Source organism: Oxyura jamaicensis, chromosome 1 (assembly GCF_011077185.1).
Source record: "Oxyura jamaicensis isolate SHBP4307 breed ruddy duck chromosome 1, BPBGC_Ojam_1.0, whole genome shotgun sequence".
Lineage (NCBI taxonomy): Eukaryota > Metazoa > Chordata > Aves > Anseriformes > Anatidae > Oxyura > Oxyura jamaicensis.
Window position 1 is genome coordinate 104064 of NC_048893.1, and position 17496 is coordinate 121559.

The 17496-nt window shown below is 50.6% G+C and overlaps 1 protein-coding gene across 2 annotated transcripts in view; it reads left to right on the plus strand.

Moving 5' to 3' along the window:
- Positions 1-292: 292 nt before the first annotated feature.
- Positions 293-17496, plus strand: part of PPP6R2 (protein phosphatase 6 regulatory subunit 2) — a 68150-nt gene continuing 50946 nt past the window's right edge. For both annotated transcript variants that reach the window (XM_035315054.1, XM_035315055.1), the window contains exons 1-2: positions 293-425; positions 12772-13017. In XM_035315054.1, coding sequence (XP_035170945.1) covers positions 12791-13017 — 227 coding nt within the window. In that variant the 5' untranslated portion in view covers positions 293-425; positions 12772-12790. The remainder of the gene's footprint in view (positions 426-12771; positions 13018-17496) is intronic.

Consider the following 17496-nt stretch of genomic DNA (forward strand, 5'->3'; position numbering starts at 1 on the left):
AGTGATGTCAGGAGAAGAAGCGTGCTCTTGACCGAGGTACAGCTCTCGCAGCTGAAGGGAAGGGGACGTTAACCCCTGTGCTCACAGCCCGATGGAAAGGTTCGCGCTCCTCCCATGCTACGGGAGGGGAGGGCTAATTGAAAGGACTCGCCGGACGTGCTGCTGGCTGTGCACACCTACGGTACTACCACGGATTTTGTCGAGTAAAGGGCTGCGGGGAGGTTTGTGTAGGCAGAAGTCTTTGACTGTCAGTTGCCCGTGGTTAACAATCACTTTCTAAAAATCTTTCCAGGATAGGAAGCTCGAGAGAGAATTCACACTGGATGAAGATAATTTCCTGAAGCTGGATATATTCCAGGAACTGTAACCCAAATGTTTCTCTGTCCGTGGAGAAGATTTCACGTTTGAAATAACTTCTACTGAAGGTAGGCACGTCTACCTCTTTTTTAAGCTCAGAAATGACATCACGTTTCTCTGTCTGTAGTGTGTGTGCTGCTGGTCGCTGGTGAGATTGTTCTTGATGTTTCATACCTGGAGGCATTTGAGAGGGAACTGCAGTGTTGCTGGGAGGGTCCTGCTGTTTTTTTGGGGCTGGTTGCTTGCAGCTGGGGAGCTCTGCTGCTGTCGGGTCTGCAGACTGGTGCTGGTGTGCTGCTCGGGAGGCTCCCGAAAACCAGGCTGAACGGCCAAGTGCTTCTCAAAACATGAACTTGAATTTAATGCCCCTGGTTACTGGGAAGAAGACAGATTATTATTATTATTTTACCTTCTGGTGGCTATCTATAATTCTGGAAACTGCTCGTGGCTGTTCTAGGAAGCGGCAATGTGGAAATGGCTCAGAAAGCTTGGTCACTGGGGTAGTGGAAGTGAATAGGTGTGACGTGAGAGAAAGCTTCTCATCAGGTGAAACTGGAAGCATGCTTTAAGCTGCCTGCTTGATCACTTCGGTGCAAGCAAGTGGAAGTGCCCTGTCATGCAGGGTGTGATTACCCAGGGGACTTGGTGCCCCAGGGTTATTTGGAGCTGTCCTGGCTGCTGCGAGGCAGGGTCCTGGGCTGGCTGCTCGTGGGAGCAGGCGGTCCTTGCTGGATCCGTGCGTGTGGTGGAGCCGATGGACGCGGTCATGTTCCCGCTGGTATCTCAGGAAAAGCTTTCTTAATGCTACAAAGGCAGGAGACTTTGTGAGGAAGGGTTTCTGAGGGGGAGTGGGCTGTGAAGGAGCCCCGTTTCTGCTAGAAAAGTACTCGGTCTGCTGAACCCTTGGATGGAGAGAAGGCGTTCTTAAAGCTCCTGAGCGAATTCAGGAGATCCCAAGTTTGTTGCAGAAAAGTGCAGGTTGCAGGTGAGCTGTAAAATGAGCTGCTGCTGGAGCTGCCTGTGGTTACGTAGCCTGTCAGACCCCATGGTCTGAAACTGGTGAAATTGGTTCTGGAAGCCGTTAGGGCTGCAGCACATGGGTGGCAACAAGACGTGGTTGTCTGTGCCTGCAGAATAGGTAGACACAGCAAACAGTAGCTGGGGTAAGTGGAGCCCACCCTGACAAATTGCCGTCATCCTCGAGACCCAGCTGGCTCAGGACACTGATGCCTGCTCCTGCTGAGGATGTGCCAGGGGGAAGCTGAGAGCGGGGTTTGGGGAGGGCAGGCACTCCAGCCTGCGGGCAGTCTCCAGGTCAGTGGTTTATTCTGAACTCTCACGGCTGCAAAACGTTTGAGGGTCCTCTACAAACCTGGTTTCTGTCACCTGGTCCAACTGAGCTTTTGGACGCCTTGACCTTCTATGCCAGTAAGTTCCACAGGGCTTTTTCTTGCAGCGTGGAACATAATTAGTACTTCACTCTGCCTGTTTCTAAATAGGCCGCTTGGTAGCTTGGAGGTGTCTCCATTCGGAGGTTTGTAGGAAGCTGTAAATGACTGCCTGTCCTCCTCAGTGCTGCTCACGCCGCTCTTTGTACCTGCTGGTTTCCTGAGCCGAAGCCATGCTCCAAGTCAGGTTTCACGCCTCTTCCCTGGGAAGCTGCGCTTGCTCTAGTTCTGCTCGGTCCCTTACGGGAGCTGATCCGACCAGCTGTACTTGTTCCAGCTCTGCTGTCTCTTCCGAGAGAAGCTAACCAGACCAGTGCTCGAGATGCAAACACACGATAGTCAAAAACGAAGTCACGCCTTCTGTTTACTTGCTTATTCCTGCTGGTAATAAATCCTGATGCTACTTCTACGCCCTTGGCTGCTGCTCTGTATTGAGATCCTTGAGCAGTGGCTCCACCATCTTCTCCAAGTGGCAGTAATGAACAGGACCTGTTTAATTTGTGTGTTAAAACCCAGGTTTCTTCAGAGGAGGGCTGCTTGTTCGCTCTGCGCTGGCTGCAGCGCTCGGGCCCGGCGAAGCCCTCTGGAAGCCAGGGAGGTGGCTCTGTCCCGAGATAGCTCCGCGGGAGGAAGGAAGGAGGTCCCGAGCACGGGGTGGGCAGGCAGAGTGCGGGTGTGTGAAAGCTCAGAGGAAAGACACTTGTGGTGCAGGAGAGCGTGGGATACGTCTCAGATCAGCGTGGAGCAGACGGGCGGCCTGGCTGCAGGACCCGTGGAGGAGGCTTCCTGAGGAGCGGAGGGCTCCGCGGGGCTGGCAGGTCCCAGGAGCTCCTGGGTCGGGCTGGAGCGAGCCGAGAGGAAGGGGCTCGCGGTCAGCCCCAGCTGGGGCACGTGCCTGTCCTCTCTTCAGAGGGCACCGTTAGTGTGCCATAGCGCAGGTGTTGGCGCTCCTGGCTGAAGGCACCGGGTGGCTGCGGGGCCCTGGTCAGAGGGGCGTTAATAACCCGGGTGCCTGCTCGGTGCTGGCTTTTCTGCCTTGGTCAGCACGGAGTTGAAGCTGCCATTTCCTTGTCCTTGCAATCGTTCTGCAGCTGTTTGTCAGCTTTGATTAGCTTCAAGCTAAATATTTTTCTGTTGGTAGTGAGTGCTGCTAGCTCACTGTTCCTCTTTCTTCTGATACGACTCACAAACGCGATGAGGAGCTCTGGTTCTTTTGGGGCCTCACTTGCTGCGTTTCTCTCTTCTGTTTTTACCAGCTGCTGATTGACAAGAAACCGAGCTTTTCCTTAGGATTATTGGGAGCAGCCTATGCAAAGTTACTCTCTGGGGTTTCGGGTGAGCCGTTGGTCGTACCGTTCTTGGCCATCTGCATGCTTTTGTGTTTCTAATCAATGGCATAACAATTTGCTTTAAGCCAACTTTTTGAAAATAGGTTTCAGGCTTCAGGTTCACCAGGTTAAATAATGTGATGCTTGATTTCCTGCCCTGGTTGTTCAGCAGCAGCGTTTTAAAGCTGCCAGGTGTTGGGGTGAGTACCAGTAGGCCTGGGGAGCTGCTGGCATCTCACAGGTGTGTTCTGAAGCTGGCTCCGGTCGTGGTGCGGTTTGAGATCATCTGTGCTTATAGAGGAAATAAAGGAAACTCTGTATAAAAATTGAGCAAAAAAATCATAGAGTAAAATTCATTTCAGGAATCCACGTATGGTGAGACGAAAGAGACACGGAGTGAGTGAGACCTGGGGAGAATCTTTACCCGTGACGTAGCTGCTGAGCGGCTGGCCTCTCCTGTAACATCCTGTCTGCAGTGAAAACATGAAAGGCAGGGGGATTCAGAAACACTTTCCTTTTGGAAACAAGGATAACTACTCCACATTTCCATATGTTTCCACTTAGTCACTAAGTGGAAAATGTTCAGTGTTTTATTTTATCAGGAATAGGCTCAAATAGGCTTAAATAAGAAGTCCGCAAATCTGGGTAGCTTGCTCCCCGTTTCCAGGAGGAGCTGCCTGTGGTGATTTCTGGCCCTCCGAAGTTCCTTTTTACGGGTCTTGGAGCACTGGACGCTCCGAGAGCGTTCTAGAAAATGGTGTGGGATTTGTGTGTGTGCACGCCCGTATTCAGCAAAGCACAGGGTAGCCTTTGGTAGCTATGGAAATAGCTACAGGAACGGTCCTGGACAAGACGCCAGTGCGGTAACGGAGACACGGATTGATGCGAAGCTTCGGGGACGGCAGGAAACGTGCGTTTCGTGGCGGCCGGAGGGGAGCTGCAAGGTGCTGGAGGTGTTATGGTAACACTGAAGGACTGGTCGATGAATTCTAACCACGTGTTATTTCGGCAGGCTGGTTTTTTAGTGAACGTAGAAGCCTCTCCACCAAACTTAGTGACACTCGGTGAAGGCTTTAAAAAAAGACCTCCCTCCACCCCAGCACAACTGCTAACTGAAACACAGGCTGACCACAAAGCGGAAACGGCTGCTACACGGAAGGAAGAGATGAAGTGAGGCAGGAGGGGTAGAACAGTGGCTGAAGGCCCCCCGAAGGAGGAGCGAGGTTTTTGATGCTACTTGTGTAGGCAATGAGACAAAGCGTGGTGCTGCCTTGGAGACACGCGGTGAGAGAACTGCTTAGTGCCTGTGCCCCAGGATCTGTGCTCAGCCACGGGTTGCTTTGCGTGCTCTGCTGGGTCTTCATTGAAGCCTGTGCACACCTTGTGAATGTTAAAACATTCCTGGAGCGGAGTGTTGGCAAACAGCAAGTGTTTGAATGACAGCTTAATTCTACGTCTACGAAATTCAGAAATGTTCTGCACAGAGCAGTTAAGCTGCAGAAACGGCGTTGCACGGCTACAGGAAGCTTGTTTCCTGAAGCCGTCGTGGTTCTCCTTCTGTGCGCCAGCTGAAATGCAGCTTCAAAGGCCTTTCAGGTGTCGGACTGAGAAAGCAAAAGCCGTTACTAGTTTGCAGCTGACACGGATGATCCAGCCGGAGTCCTGATACCTGACGTGGCAGATGCCAGGAGAAAGGTGTGGTTTTGGGCCTCATCTGGTTTGGTACCCGAACGTAGCAGGGCTTGGTGCAGCTGTGCGAGTACCGATAGGCGCAGTTCGTTCATTTTGTCACCAAACCGGCAGGGTGCTGGTACCTAACTTGTTCAGGAGCATGTAGGAGATGTTTGTCTTTCTGTCCCGGTACTGAACTACAGGACTAACAAGCCCTGCCTCCTCAGAGCTCTGCATCTCCTATTTCTTGCCCACAAAATGTGGGGAGGAGGAGGGGATGTGTTACCGACGGCAGGCACTGAAGAGCAAAAGCCTTGCTGCAACAAATCCGGGTCCTTCCCTGCTCGCACAGGTAGACCACATTTAAAGATGAGTTTACAGGAAATTGCAACAGCTAAGCCGCTGAGCATTTAAAAATGCAAGGAGCACCTTTTGGTCACCTTAGTTTTGATCATTGTTTTCCTCCTGTTCTCCATCTCCTCAGTAACCTACGTTTTCATCAGCCTCCTCCCTGTGTCTGGAAAGCGCCTGCCCGCCTTCAGTGCGGTTAATTGTCATAAAGGAGTCAAGGCAGCCTTCTGTACAAAACGTTCTGAACCTGCTCTGGTTCTCGCTGTCAGTTGCAGTATGAAATACTTCCTTTTACTTCTTCTAAGGGTGTGATTTGCCAGAGCTTCCTGCTGGTGGCAGCCTTCAGTGGTGCGCTGCTTGTTCCTCCGCCTGCTTTACAAGGGGCCTTGCTTTGGCAACTCCAAGAACAGAAGAAAACTACCAGATCAGAGGGCTAAACTGTGAATTTATTTTGACACCAAAGGTGACAGTCTTAGGACAGCAAAGCACGTTACAAGCTGCATTTAGGACCGATTCTTTCTACTTGTTTTGCAGTCTGTAAGGCCCCAGCCAGTACAGGACTGCCAGACCCTCCTCTCCTGTTCAGTAGCTCCCAGCAATAAAGTGGTATTAAACATGCAGAGGATGGGGAAAGTGCATTTATTCACGGGGATTAAAAATAGACCCACGTTATTTTAGATATAAATGAAAATAGGATCGTAAGGAAACTGTTGGGTAACTTTTTGCCCAGGTAAAATTGCTTGCAACTGGGTGTCAAGTGCACTGACGTGGCTGAAGTAACTCCTTGGAAATAAGTGCCCCAGATCTGTTTTTGTCGTGTCACTGTAAAAAGCCGGCCTCCAGAGCTGTGTGAACGAGCCCGGTTCGTTGGGATGTAATTTGGTGACACTGTGAAGGTGTTAAAGGGCAGTACCAGTAATTGCTTCAGAGCTGATTAAAGCACTTGGGGAAAATTAAGTCCTCGAGTCCCTCACAAACTGTTGAGAACAGCGTGTTTCGGCCGATCCGGAGACAGAATTGCTTGGTAGCCTTCTGTCAGCTCCTTCCACGTTGCGCTGACCTAGGCTGCCACACGGACACCACCAGCACTGAGCGGTCCCCGCAAACCCTGCTGGGCCTCCAGGCCTGCGGAGCTCCAGGCTCCTGCTGGAACTGGGAGAGCTTCGGCTTCTGCCTTGGCTGGCTGGAGGCGGTGTGCTGGTCCTTGTTGCCTTTTCCACTGCTGAAGGCAACCTGCAGGTTGGACAGGGGTCATTCTGACAGCTAGAGTGGGCAACTGTCAATGTTTTTTCCCCGAACAAGAGGGCTGGAAAGAGCTTTAAAAGGAAAAAAAATATCAAGAGTTATCTTGAGTAGCAAGAATGTGAACCTTGACCCAAACACGTTTATCCTCGTGTTCTGATTTAAGTTTCTTTTTTTTTTTCTTGTTGTCTGAGGAAGGAAAGTGAAACTCGAGGAGTGGTGTAGCAGGGATTGTTCTGAATGCCTCCATGTCTGTGAGCGGCCCGTTGGTATCTCAAACGAACTTTGCCTCTACTACAAATAAAGACAGGCTGCTGGTGGAGGATAACAGCTTGGTGAAGAAATACCCAGTTAAGGAAAGCTTATTTTAAGCTGTTCACAGCTGCGGATCTCTGCAACATCCTTGTACTGCTAAGGACGTGCCAGTTTTATAAAACTGGGATCTTAAACATGGGGCCAATAAGTGAAGCGTGGTACAGAGGGGTTTTGGTACATGGGGGTTGTTGTCATATGAGGCTAGGTGGAAGAATGACAAGTTGGAAAGGAACATTGTTAGTAAAACTTAGAAAACCCAAATTCATTTGGACCGGTAACTAATTAGGCTTAATGGTTAGTGCTGCTTAGCTTTGTGTTTGGGTAACTGAACCCACAAGGTGGTGTCACAGCAATAATCGTAAGGCCGGGAGACAAAGTTATGTAAAAGCTTCTGTTTTGGAGTAGAGCTGTGTTTGTTGGCCTTTCTCCTGGTGTACGCGTTAAAGTGCACCTGGCTAAAGTGATCCGCCAGAGCTCTGAGCACCACAACTCGCTGCCAGGTACCGGGGGGCACGGGGAGGGAGCTGGGTGCTGTGCTAAGGTTAAAGCACCCACGGGGACCCCCTCCGGTGTGGGGTCCCTTTCCTCGGGGATGCCGAGAAGCCACTGAGGGCCTGCCGGTCTGAGGAACCTCCTCAACAGGAATGAAGGTGTGGGAAGCAGTGCAGTTCTCCTCAAGGGCCACGGGGACCGCGCCGAGCTCCGTAAGACGATTCAGCAGTTCTGCAAGAAGAAACAGTGCAGACCACAAAGTTACTCAGTGTAGGTGGGATGTTCCTTGTCCTGCTCTGAGCAGAAAATAGCGGCCGTGCCGCTGAGGAAGAGGCACAGGCCCCCGAGGGGGCACTTCTGCTTTTGTCCTCATTCAGACACAACCGCGCACCGTCAGCTTCGGTAGTGACCGCGTAGCTCGCGGTGAACACGGCGTGCTTCACTTCCGAACCTCGCATTACTGACTTCCATACATGGGTCTGCGTAGTGCTGCTGTTTCCAAGCCTAGCTCTTGCAGCAGGGTAAAAGCTGCCTTCCAGCTACGGAGAGCCCTCCGTTCCCGCTGGGTGGAAAGGCCCGAGAGCGCCCTGCTTCGTGCGGTGGCTCAGGCTGCGTTAACCGCCCCATCAAAACCTGCCGCTAGAGCACAGAGCTCGGAATGCTTAATAATTGGGAACACCCTAAAACTGGCAGTTAGCATCCACGTCTTTGGGGTCATCTGTCCTGGAAATCTGCAACTTTTAGTTTTTGTTTTCCATTAGGTGTGTGAGATGCCCCTGACTTGATTTAATTTCCTGGTTTTCTTGAGCTGTGCAGTGCCACGTGCTGCAAGAGAAAGGATGCACTTCAGTATTCCTGTTCCTCGGCAGCTCCTCGTCTTCTGCCCCTCGTGATGTGCAGTTTTGTATCCCTTAACTTTCTAAGTGGCTTCTAGTGCTTGTAGTTCAGTGTTTAGAAGTTCCTTGCCCTTAGCTTTCTGTTAGGTCATCCTTAAGACTCTGCAGTGACTCTTTGTAAGTCATGGATCACAAGAAGCAATTGTAAATGCAATTTATTGCTCGTGTAATACTCAGACTCTCTAGCTGTTCTCGGTTTCTCTGTTATTCAGCAGGCATTTTTTTCTTATCATCTGGAAGGAGGAGATGCACTTTTTTTTTGGTTTATAAAAAAACGTGGATGCATTTCTTAGTACCAAAACCAGCCTTTTCCTCATTCTACCTCCTGTCTCTGAGACCCTGCGGTGGGTGCTGTCGATGGGCTGGGGCGTGCTGATTAATGCTGCTGAGGTTTCTCAGGTACTTTATGGGGACGTCCCATTTCTTAAAGTGGTTCTGTTCCGACTCCCCACCGTTTGTGGAGAGCGAGTGCCCTGTTAGTTAGAACGTAGCCACAGTGAAACAGATGAAAGAAGTTAATTACCTAAGCATTGCAGAATGGGGCAGTAGATTAACATTTTTTAAGTAGTAATGAATGTTTTTGATTGCTACAGGAGTAATTGTTTCCTGACGACTCAAAATGAAGCATTCATAGACGCACACCTTTCTCATCATACAGATTTCTTTCCCCACCCTTGGTGCTGTGTTTTCAAGATGCTTTCATGTGCTTGGGTGATGTGGTGGGAGGGCAACTGCTGCAGGGCCGGCTCCCGTCCAGCTGTGGCCGTCCCGGGACGCGGGGAGCACCCCCAGAGGCCCGGCTCCACCCGCGAGCCCCTGGTAGTGCTGCCGAGCTCTGCTCCCGCCGGCGTGTCAGCTGCGGGCTGAGAAAGGAGCCGGGCTCCCTCGCTGGGGACCGCTGGTCGGCCTCTCCTTCACAGACAGCTCCTACAGAACCATGACAGGCTGTGGGGAGAAACGTGCCACTGCTGGGTTCCTAACGGGTCGGCTCTTCAAAGGTGATGTTACGTGCGTAGGCCGTGCGCGCCCATGGAATATGTATGTATTTAGGTTAGCCGTGCACCCAAACATGCCTTAATTTAAGGCCTTTTATGTCAGCTTTCCCTCGGTGAATTTATAGCTAAGCATAGTTCGTTAAAAATATCTGAAGAACAGTTTGTAACGAACACGCTATGCGGGCAAACAGCATTGCTGCCACAGAAATGTCACGTAGGTTGAAAATTCAGATGTCTGTTCCCAGCTCAGAAATCCCTGGAAGTGCATCTCCATAGCTGCACGGACAGATGCAGAAGCCCTTGCTTCTTGCTGTAATGCTGAAATTCAACTTTTGATTTCAAGAACATTGAAAGCTCAAACGAGAAACCGCTTCTTTCTGCCACGTTTTGCTGTTTCTGGTGGGGGAGCTGTTCCCAGAAGGTTGGGATCGGCCTCACCTGGCAGCTTGGCAGGTGGCTGGGGAGCAGCGGTGTCGGGCCCCGTGGGTTCACCTTGGACCCCTCGTACCCCTCCGCAGCCCCGTGCCTGGGCCTGCCCCGAGCAAAGCCTGGGTGCTGGTAGGTAGCTGTACAAGCCGCGTGGTGCTGGGGGCTTGGCTAAAACCATTGATACCGGGCGTGTAAAAGGACCTTGGTGTGAAGTGCCTTTCTAGCCGTGAGGCCTGACCGGGATCTCAGTTCTGTGTCCCCTGGGATCCGGGCCGGACACGTCCCCGTAAGGTACGGGACCTGCGCCTCAAACGGCCCGAAGTCGAGGGCCAGCTGTAAGCGTGGTGCGGGGAGGGCGGAGGGAAGGCTGAGGTGGTCACGAGGAGGCTGAGCTTGGTGGGCTCGCAGCCGAGATGTTCTGTTTGGGATCTGCTCTTGTGCCACCGCTAGGCTCAAACAGGACTTCGTTGCGTCAGCACTGCTAAGGACAGGTTTGCGGTCACTTGTCTCAATTGCCAAGTCTCTGAGATGAACAAGGAGGTTAAAATAAAAGAGTGATGATGTGGGGAAAAGCTCTCTAAACCAAACTCCCTGTGACGAATTTTGAAGCGCTGAGTGGAGCTCCAGAGAGCCGTTATCAGATATCATGGGTAATGGAGCTATTCCAAGAAAGAAAGATGCCTTAATTTCATAAGGTAATGATCCTTCTTTTGGAGATCCTTTGCACACGCCTACACAGAAGAATCCTTAAACTGTAAAATAATAAAAGAAATCAACGTTTCTCTTAATGCTTTTCAAGTAATGGTTACTGCAAGGCCTTCAGCTGCAGGTTAAGTGTTAATGTCATGCTGAAAGGGACCCAGCTATTTAAACAAAGGTAATTAGAAAATGAGCCTCAGCAGTATCAGAGGCCCCCTTCTTTGGTAAACCTCCCTGCAGGAAAGCAGTGTTGGTTTCTGCTCCTTTTTAAAAAGGATCATTTAAAAAATCTGTCATAGATGTAGTTATGCAAGCGATGGAGCTAGCAAAAGATGGGGTGTGGTAATGCTCGGATGCTGGAGAAAGCAAAACTGAATGATTGGAGCAAGTGTTCCTGCTGCTACAGAAATAGTAATGTGGGTTAGGTTAAAAAAGGCATTGCCATCCTGCTGTACGATCCTGTGCATCTACAGACAATCTGGGAATGCAGCGCGTTGACATCTTGCATCCAATTTGCTTCGTTTTTTAAAATGTGTTGCGGCTTAATAGCACTATTACGCAGAGCATTTATCGCCTTTGTCAATGGGAATGACAGTTATTCTCATTTCTTTAGTATTATTTCTTGCAACAGTCTCTGCTCCCCACAGCTGCTCCACAACCCTGTCTCACCCATTCCCTTCGTGGCATCGCCCCCCTCGCTGTGCTCGGGCTCCGTGGCCTTCAGAAGCTGGCTCTTCTGTTCGGCTCCTGCACCTGTGGTAGGGCCCTGGGTTCTGAGTGAGGATGAGGCAGCGTCTGGGGAAGAACTTTACCTGACACGCAAAGCGGGAGCCAGGAGCGAAAGGCTGTACGCCACTTCTCAGGTAGATGACTGCCTGGGCTGCTTCTTGAAGTCCGGATGCCTGCAGGTGAGGGGCTGAGGTTACCTGGTGCTTCCTGAAGATACGGGAAGTGTCACTGGGGAAGAAGGAAGAGGTGGGTTACTCCCTTTTGCTCCTGGTAGGGAATGGTAACGGACCTGACCGCGAAAAATGGAATGATTAGTAATTTAAATTGTGCCAAACAGACCCGAGCTCTTTCTTTGGAGCTGATATTCCAAACAAAAGAAATTCAGTAAATCTTTCTTTGTGGAGGTCGTTAAGGTATTTTGTATGATAGAACAAGATTGGGAAAGGTTGTGGTTGGTTTGAGAGTCAAAACGAGTTAGCCAGGTCCTGAGTGAGACGTCCAAGGGCAGAATGGGAAGAGAAGACGTTAAGCTGCAGGAGGACCGCGGGAAGTTTCTGAAGGATTGGGCTGGGCATTGCCTGGTGTTGGTATAGGTGATGGTTCTTCTGAATGTGTACTGGGGAAAAGAATTAGTAGAGCTCACATAGAGAAAAGTCAGGATGAGCGGAAAGAAAGCATTAGAGGTAGGAACGGGATGAAAATGAGTAATACAATGTGCAGTGCTCTGTATTTAGTGGAAGTTGTTTCCTTTCCCCACATGCCTACAAAGGCATGAGACCCAGAGTGTGTGCAAAAGGAGAGCCTCGCTCGAGTTCCGCTGTCTGGCTTTGGCTCGTGGTATCCTGTTTGACCTGTGGTATCCTGTTGCCACTCGTGTTGTTGGTGACCACCTGTAAGCCCCACGCCGAGCACAGCACAACGTGTGAGCCCAGCCTGAGTGCAGTCAGGTGTTGTCTGCTTTGGGACGGGCAGGAGCAGAATCCGGGCGCTGTTTTGCGGACCAGACTTTGGCTGTCCAGTCTCGTGTCCTTTAGGTAACAGGAGCCACCGGTCAGGAGTGCAGAACCTGCTGCAGGGGCACGGTGCCGTGGGCTGCCTCGTGCACCACTGATGGCGCGCTGGGATCCGCGGGCACCCAGCTCTGGGCAGCATCCCTGAGTAACAGCAAAGCGTGCTCGCCTGCCCCGTTGAAGACCGTTCGGTTTTACATGTCCATGATGTGTGAGCTTAGTGGCTCGTAGTCGAGCGTTCTTCATTCTTTAATTGTCTTGCCTTTGCTGATACACCGAAGGCCTTTCCTCCTCTTACGTAAATAATGGTTGAAGTTTTGGCCAGTGAGCGGTTATGGAAGCTGCAGTAAGAGTGCAAAGAGGCCCGAGCCCTGTAAGACAAGCCGGCGGTGGTGCGGTCGTGTGGTTTCCCTATCGGTGAACAGCCTCTCTGTGCTGGATCACCCTGCCCATCGCTGCAGCTGCTCTCCCAGCAGGCACCGCACAGGCTGCTCCTAGAAGAAGATTTGGTGCCATCGTTGGTGCTTTTACACATCTCCCCGTTCGTGTGTACGAACACCCTCTGTGGTTTTAGTTCACTACTTGCAGTTTCAGCCAGGTCACGCATGTATCACCTCCACTGTTGGTGTCGTACAGCTGTAACCCAACCTTGCACACCAGGAATCAAACTACTTAATGATTCTGTGTAAGGAATGTATCTGATTCTTAAAAGCTGGCTAGAAGCTGTACTGAAGTATTCTGCTTGGAAAATACGAGGGAGGAATTAATAGCGAAGACTGAAGGGTAACTCCTGTTCTTGTGTGTTACAGCTAGGTGTGTCCCATCATCATGTTCTGGAAGTTTGATTTGAACACAACATCGCATGTGGATAAGCTGCTGGATAAAGAAGATGTGACACTTCACGAGCTGATGGATGAAGATGACATCTTACAGGAGTGCAAGGCTCAGAACCGCAAGCTGCTGGACTTCCTCTGCCAGCAGCACTGCATGGAGGAGCTGGTCAACCTCATCACACATGAGCCCCCTGTGGATATGGATGAGAAGGTCCGCTTCAAGTAGGTATTTGTTTTCTGTCCTACACCAGGAAAACTGAATGAGAGATCTCGATGTTAGAAATGCTCCGGTGCACAGTGACACGAGGGTTTTGGTCTTGCAAAAATCTTTCAAGTACTGAGAAATATTTCACTGCGTTTTCATATTTGTAGTGAATTTTCAGAAGCTTGTTTCTTTATTATTAACGTTTTTTTCATTGAGACTGTCTAAAAAACCCTGTCTTGCTGTTTCTTCAAAACTTTGCAAGCAGAATGATCGGTATCCCAGTAGTTTCTTCAGTACATTTTAATCAAAATTAATCATAGAATATCCGAGTTGGAAGGGACCCACAAGGATCATGGAGTCCAACTCAAATTGCAAGCAAAGAATGAGCATTATGCTCAGAGCTGTCAATTTCTGAACTTGATTGGTTTTCAGTAGCCAACTCACAAAAGCAATTGATCTGTACAGCAAATAAAACGTAACGTTTTCCATGTGCTGCTATGCAAAATCTGTTGGTTTCATTGCTCATACAGTGAGGAGAGCACCTGTGTAAACAGTCTCTTCTTATGATGGTGAGCTCCTTAGATGTGCCTGGTTCTCGCATCAAGTTGTGTTTATGCATCTTATTTCAGTGTACACTTGAAAACATTTGCGTTTCGAATTTGGGAAGTTTTTCTTTGCTAAGTTTATGTAAAAATAAAAGGCTGCTCCATGTACAAATAAATGAATAAAAGCGTATGAGTTTGTCGCTGTGGGAACGGGTCAGTGTTGGTTATTGCTGCTGTTGCTGGAAGTGCGCAGAAGAAAGGAGGGGGTGGTTTAGGTTTAGTATTCCATGAGACAGTCAAGTCTGTTCAGGTGACTTTCCAGATAAGGAAATGCCAGGAAATGCTCAACGTAGTAACTTGGAATGGTTGGTTCTGCAAGGCTTCTGCTATCAAAGCTGAATGACCAGGCAGAAGCAGGAGTATTATTCTTATCCTCTTGTCCTACAAGTGTGAATTTCATACAGGTCCTTTTCAGCCAGGAACAGGGCACACAACCCTTGCCCAGAGGCTGTGGGGTCTCCTCCTCGGGGATCTCCAAACCCACCGGGATGTGGGGCTGGGCACCTGCAGGGGCAGGGAGGAGGCAGGTGGACCCAGAGCTCCCTTCCCACCTCAACCAGTCTGGGATTCTGGGATTCTTCCTGGGCCTTGTTGCATTTCCTGCAGTGGATCAGAATAACTGGCTTTCCTGCGGGTGACTGGCCTGGAACTTCATGCAGCTCTTTATCCGTGTTGTTTTCACATCTCACCTGAAACAAGCTCAAACCCCAGATCTCCTACTGAAGATGATGGGTAGTAGCTTTCCTTAATAACGGAGAACTGGGTTAATGAGCTGAGACAGTGTTGACCAATGTGAGACTTGTGGCCCTTTACCGCGATGTATGCGTAATGAGCAAGGAGCGTGGCAGCACTAATTCATACGTTTCCCATTGCACTGCCGAATACTTGAGTACTTCATAAGCCAGGCCCGATTTTTATCTCCTGTATTTGGAGATTCTGACAAGACAGTTCATATCTCCGCTCCCGTGCTGGCGAGCTGGAGGAGCACCTGCTCTTGGGGAGGCCTTAAGTCCACAATCCAACTTAGAGATGCCTCAGATGGTGGTGTGTCTTCCTGCAAGAGCAGTGTGTGGGGTGCCTGCTGGAAAAGCAGCTGTAGTGATGGGCAGGGAGACTGTCCAGTGTAGAGGAGGGAGTGCTGAGCTCCTGAGAGCTGCGTGGAGACCTGCCTCCTGGGACGGAGCTGGTCTCATGCAGTGTCCTTCTGGCCGTGCTTCCAGCACTACGCACAGGCGGGGCAGAGGAGCGTTTCCAGAGCAGGGTGAGGTATTGGACAGAGGATTGAGAGCCTATGAATATTGAAAACCAGGGATCCTTTGGGAACAGATAAAACCTACGTGAGAGGATCAAAGTCCAAGCAGAACCCAATTTCTGGCTCTTAAGAAAAGGTGTTAAAAGTTTGTAGACGGGAACAGGGAGTGGAGAATCTTGGTAGATTTGGAAGGCCGTGCAGCTCAGAACGATGTGTGCTGTACAACTGGGATGTCACAGCGCTGTGTTCTTGAAGTGTCAGCGGGATGGAAATGTGTGGAGTTCAGAAAGGAGACTGCACAGGACAACTCAGCGGTAAATCCCCTCCTAACCACGGCATGCAAAGCCAGGCAACCCAGTGAAGACCTGTAGCAATCATAGTATTGAACTATTTGAATAACGTCCATTTATAACGAACTTGTTGACCTACTAAGGGGTCTGAAAGCTGATGAGACCATGCAGCTTCAGGAGGACAACTCACGAGAAAGGCAAAGGAGACTCTGCTAACGTAAGAGAGGGCTGCATGGGAACGAGCTGCGCGTTGAGGGAGATGAGGTTAGCAGCAGCGTGGAAGCCTTATGGGCTGGGATGGAACGCCTAGATGGAAGGGGTGAAGAAAAGGCTGCAAGAGTTGGACGTTGTAATAGTGAAAGATTTCATTTATTCACCTGGTGCCAGGATACCTATCACAGGGAGGCACAGTGTGTGTGTTTTTAGGAAACATGAATGCCTTCTGCATGGCGCAGAGAGTCAGGAAAAGGAAAAATAACTCTTCATGTAACCTTGGGAGAAACATAACTTGTAAAATCATTTTGTGATTGTAACCATAACGTGCTCAAATTCCCCATCCTTGTAGGAGCGAAAAAGACGAACAGCATTACTGGGGGCTTGGCTTTGCTTTTCCTAACTTTAAGGCGCAGAACTGCCCACGTGAGGAGGCTGGTTAGGAGGTGAACGATGCTGTAAATGGGTAAAAAACCTCGTGGTGCCTGCAGGGGTTGTATTGAAAACATTCAGAATAGCAGGAGACCGGCTTTGTTAAAGACAAGTAACGCAGTGCAGGTAGAACTACATCCCTGAAAAAGGAAGGCTGTGTCCAGACGTGGAGAACGGATGCTGTGGCTGGGCTGCATGACTGGACAAGGGCGTTGTGAGAAAGCTTGCTGAAGGCAAACCCCTGGTACTCCAAACCCATCAAACCAAGAAAGCCCATCAGACGTGCAGGGTGGGGAGATGATCAGTGTGAAGCAGACGGCAGCAGTGCAGAAAACCTAACGAAATGGTCTGCGGTGGGCTCACTTCAGAGACCTCAGGGGGTTCCAAGTGGTGTCTGCCTTTGAGGGAATAGGCTGAGGAGCTGTCTCAAACTGGAGCACCTGAGGAAGTACCTTTGGAAGAAATTCACTGGAATAATTGCCAGGATTCGCTGCTATTTGAGTGATTTGAGCAATTTGACTGTGGAGCAGGTCACCAGCAGAGCAGAAGTGGAAGGTGAGACACAAGTTCTGCAGGGGACTCCAGCGTGATGCAGGTCTGTGAGCCAGAAGATCCGGCTGGTGCAGAGGGAAGGAGAAAAATTGTTATAAGCTTGTGCTTCAGAGACGCCTTTCCACATGCTGTCTCCTTGCAATTGCCCAGTGCAGCTTCCCTAGAGGGAGGTCAGGCTTCACAGGTCTTCAGGAGCTGAGTCTGATGGAGGCGGTGAGGCCCATGGGGGAGGCCGGTGCGCCTCGTGTGGCGTGAGCGCGTCCCTAAGGAGTCACCTCAGGGTGCTAAGGAAAGCCTGGAGAAAACAAGCTGTCAGGGGAGAGCAAAGAAGGGCTCTGATAGCAATTAATAACTGTTCAAAGAGAGGAAATGCATGCGAAGGAGAAATGGGCAGTTCCAGCTTTCTGGGTTTGCACTAATCGGAGTCCCAGCCTGACTGAGGTACTCCTGCCTGAAACGAGAGAGGATGAACGTAAATGTGCAATGGCGAGGCTGTAAAATTACGGAGGTTGTTAAATGAGATGGTAGAAAGGTTTCATGGTATTGCATGGCCAAGTAGAAGTAAAGCAGACGTAGTCACTGCTGATTGTGTAATGGCTGATGGCCCAAGCTACGTGAGCATGTTGGTGGGCGTCAGATCGGCTTTTACGTCCTGGAAGTCCCCCACAGACAGCGAACACAAGCTGTGCTCGGGGCTGAAGGCACGGCTTCGCACCAAGCAGGTCGGTGTCTGCACAGAACAAGTTACCGCTCCGTAAGCCTGGGCTTGGCTCCTCACGTGCTGCCAGGACACGAAGAATTCTCCTTGTTGAGAACCGAATGGGACTGGGATGAATAAAGCCAGGCCTACAACGAGAAGGTTGAGGTGTGGGATCTTCCAGAGGAAAAGTCTACTGAGTGAATGTAGGAAAAGCAAACCAGGGGCTGTTCAGAGGGTATCGTGGCTGTGGGGTTGGTGCACTGCAATTGCGGCGGCTGCAAGGAAGCCCCAGCACGAGCTGAGGGTGGGCAGGAGCCCCCGGGCCAGCAGGATGTCCTGCTGGGAGGGGAGCCGTGTGTGCACGGTGCCCGGGCAGCCCTGCAGGTGGGTGGGCAACCACCTGGAGAAGGAGCCTCAGGAGCCAAGAGCAGCGTCAGACAAAGACCTGCCTC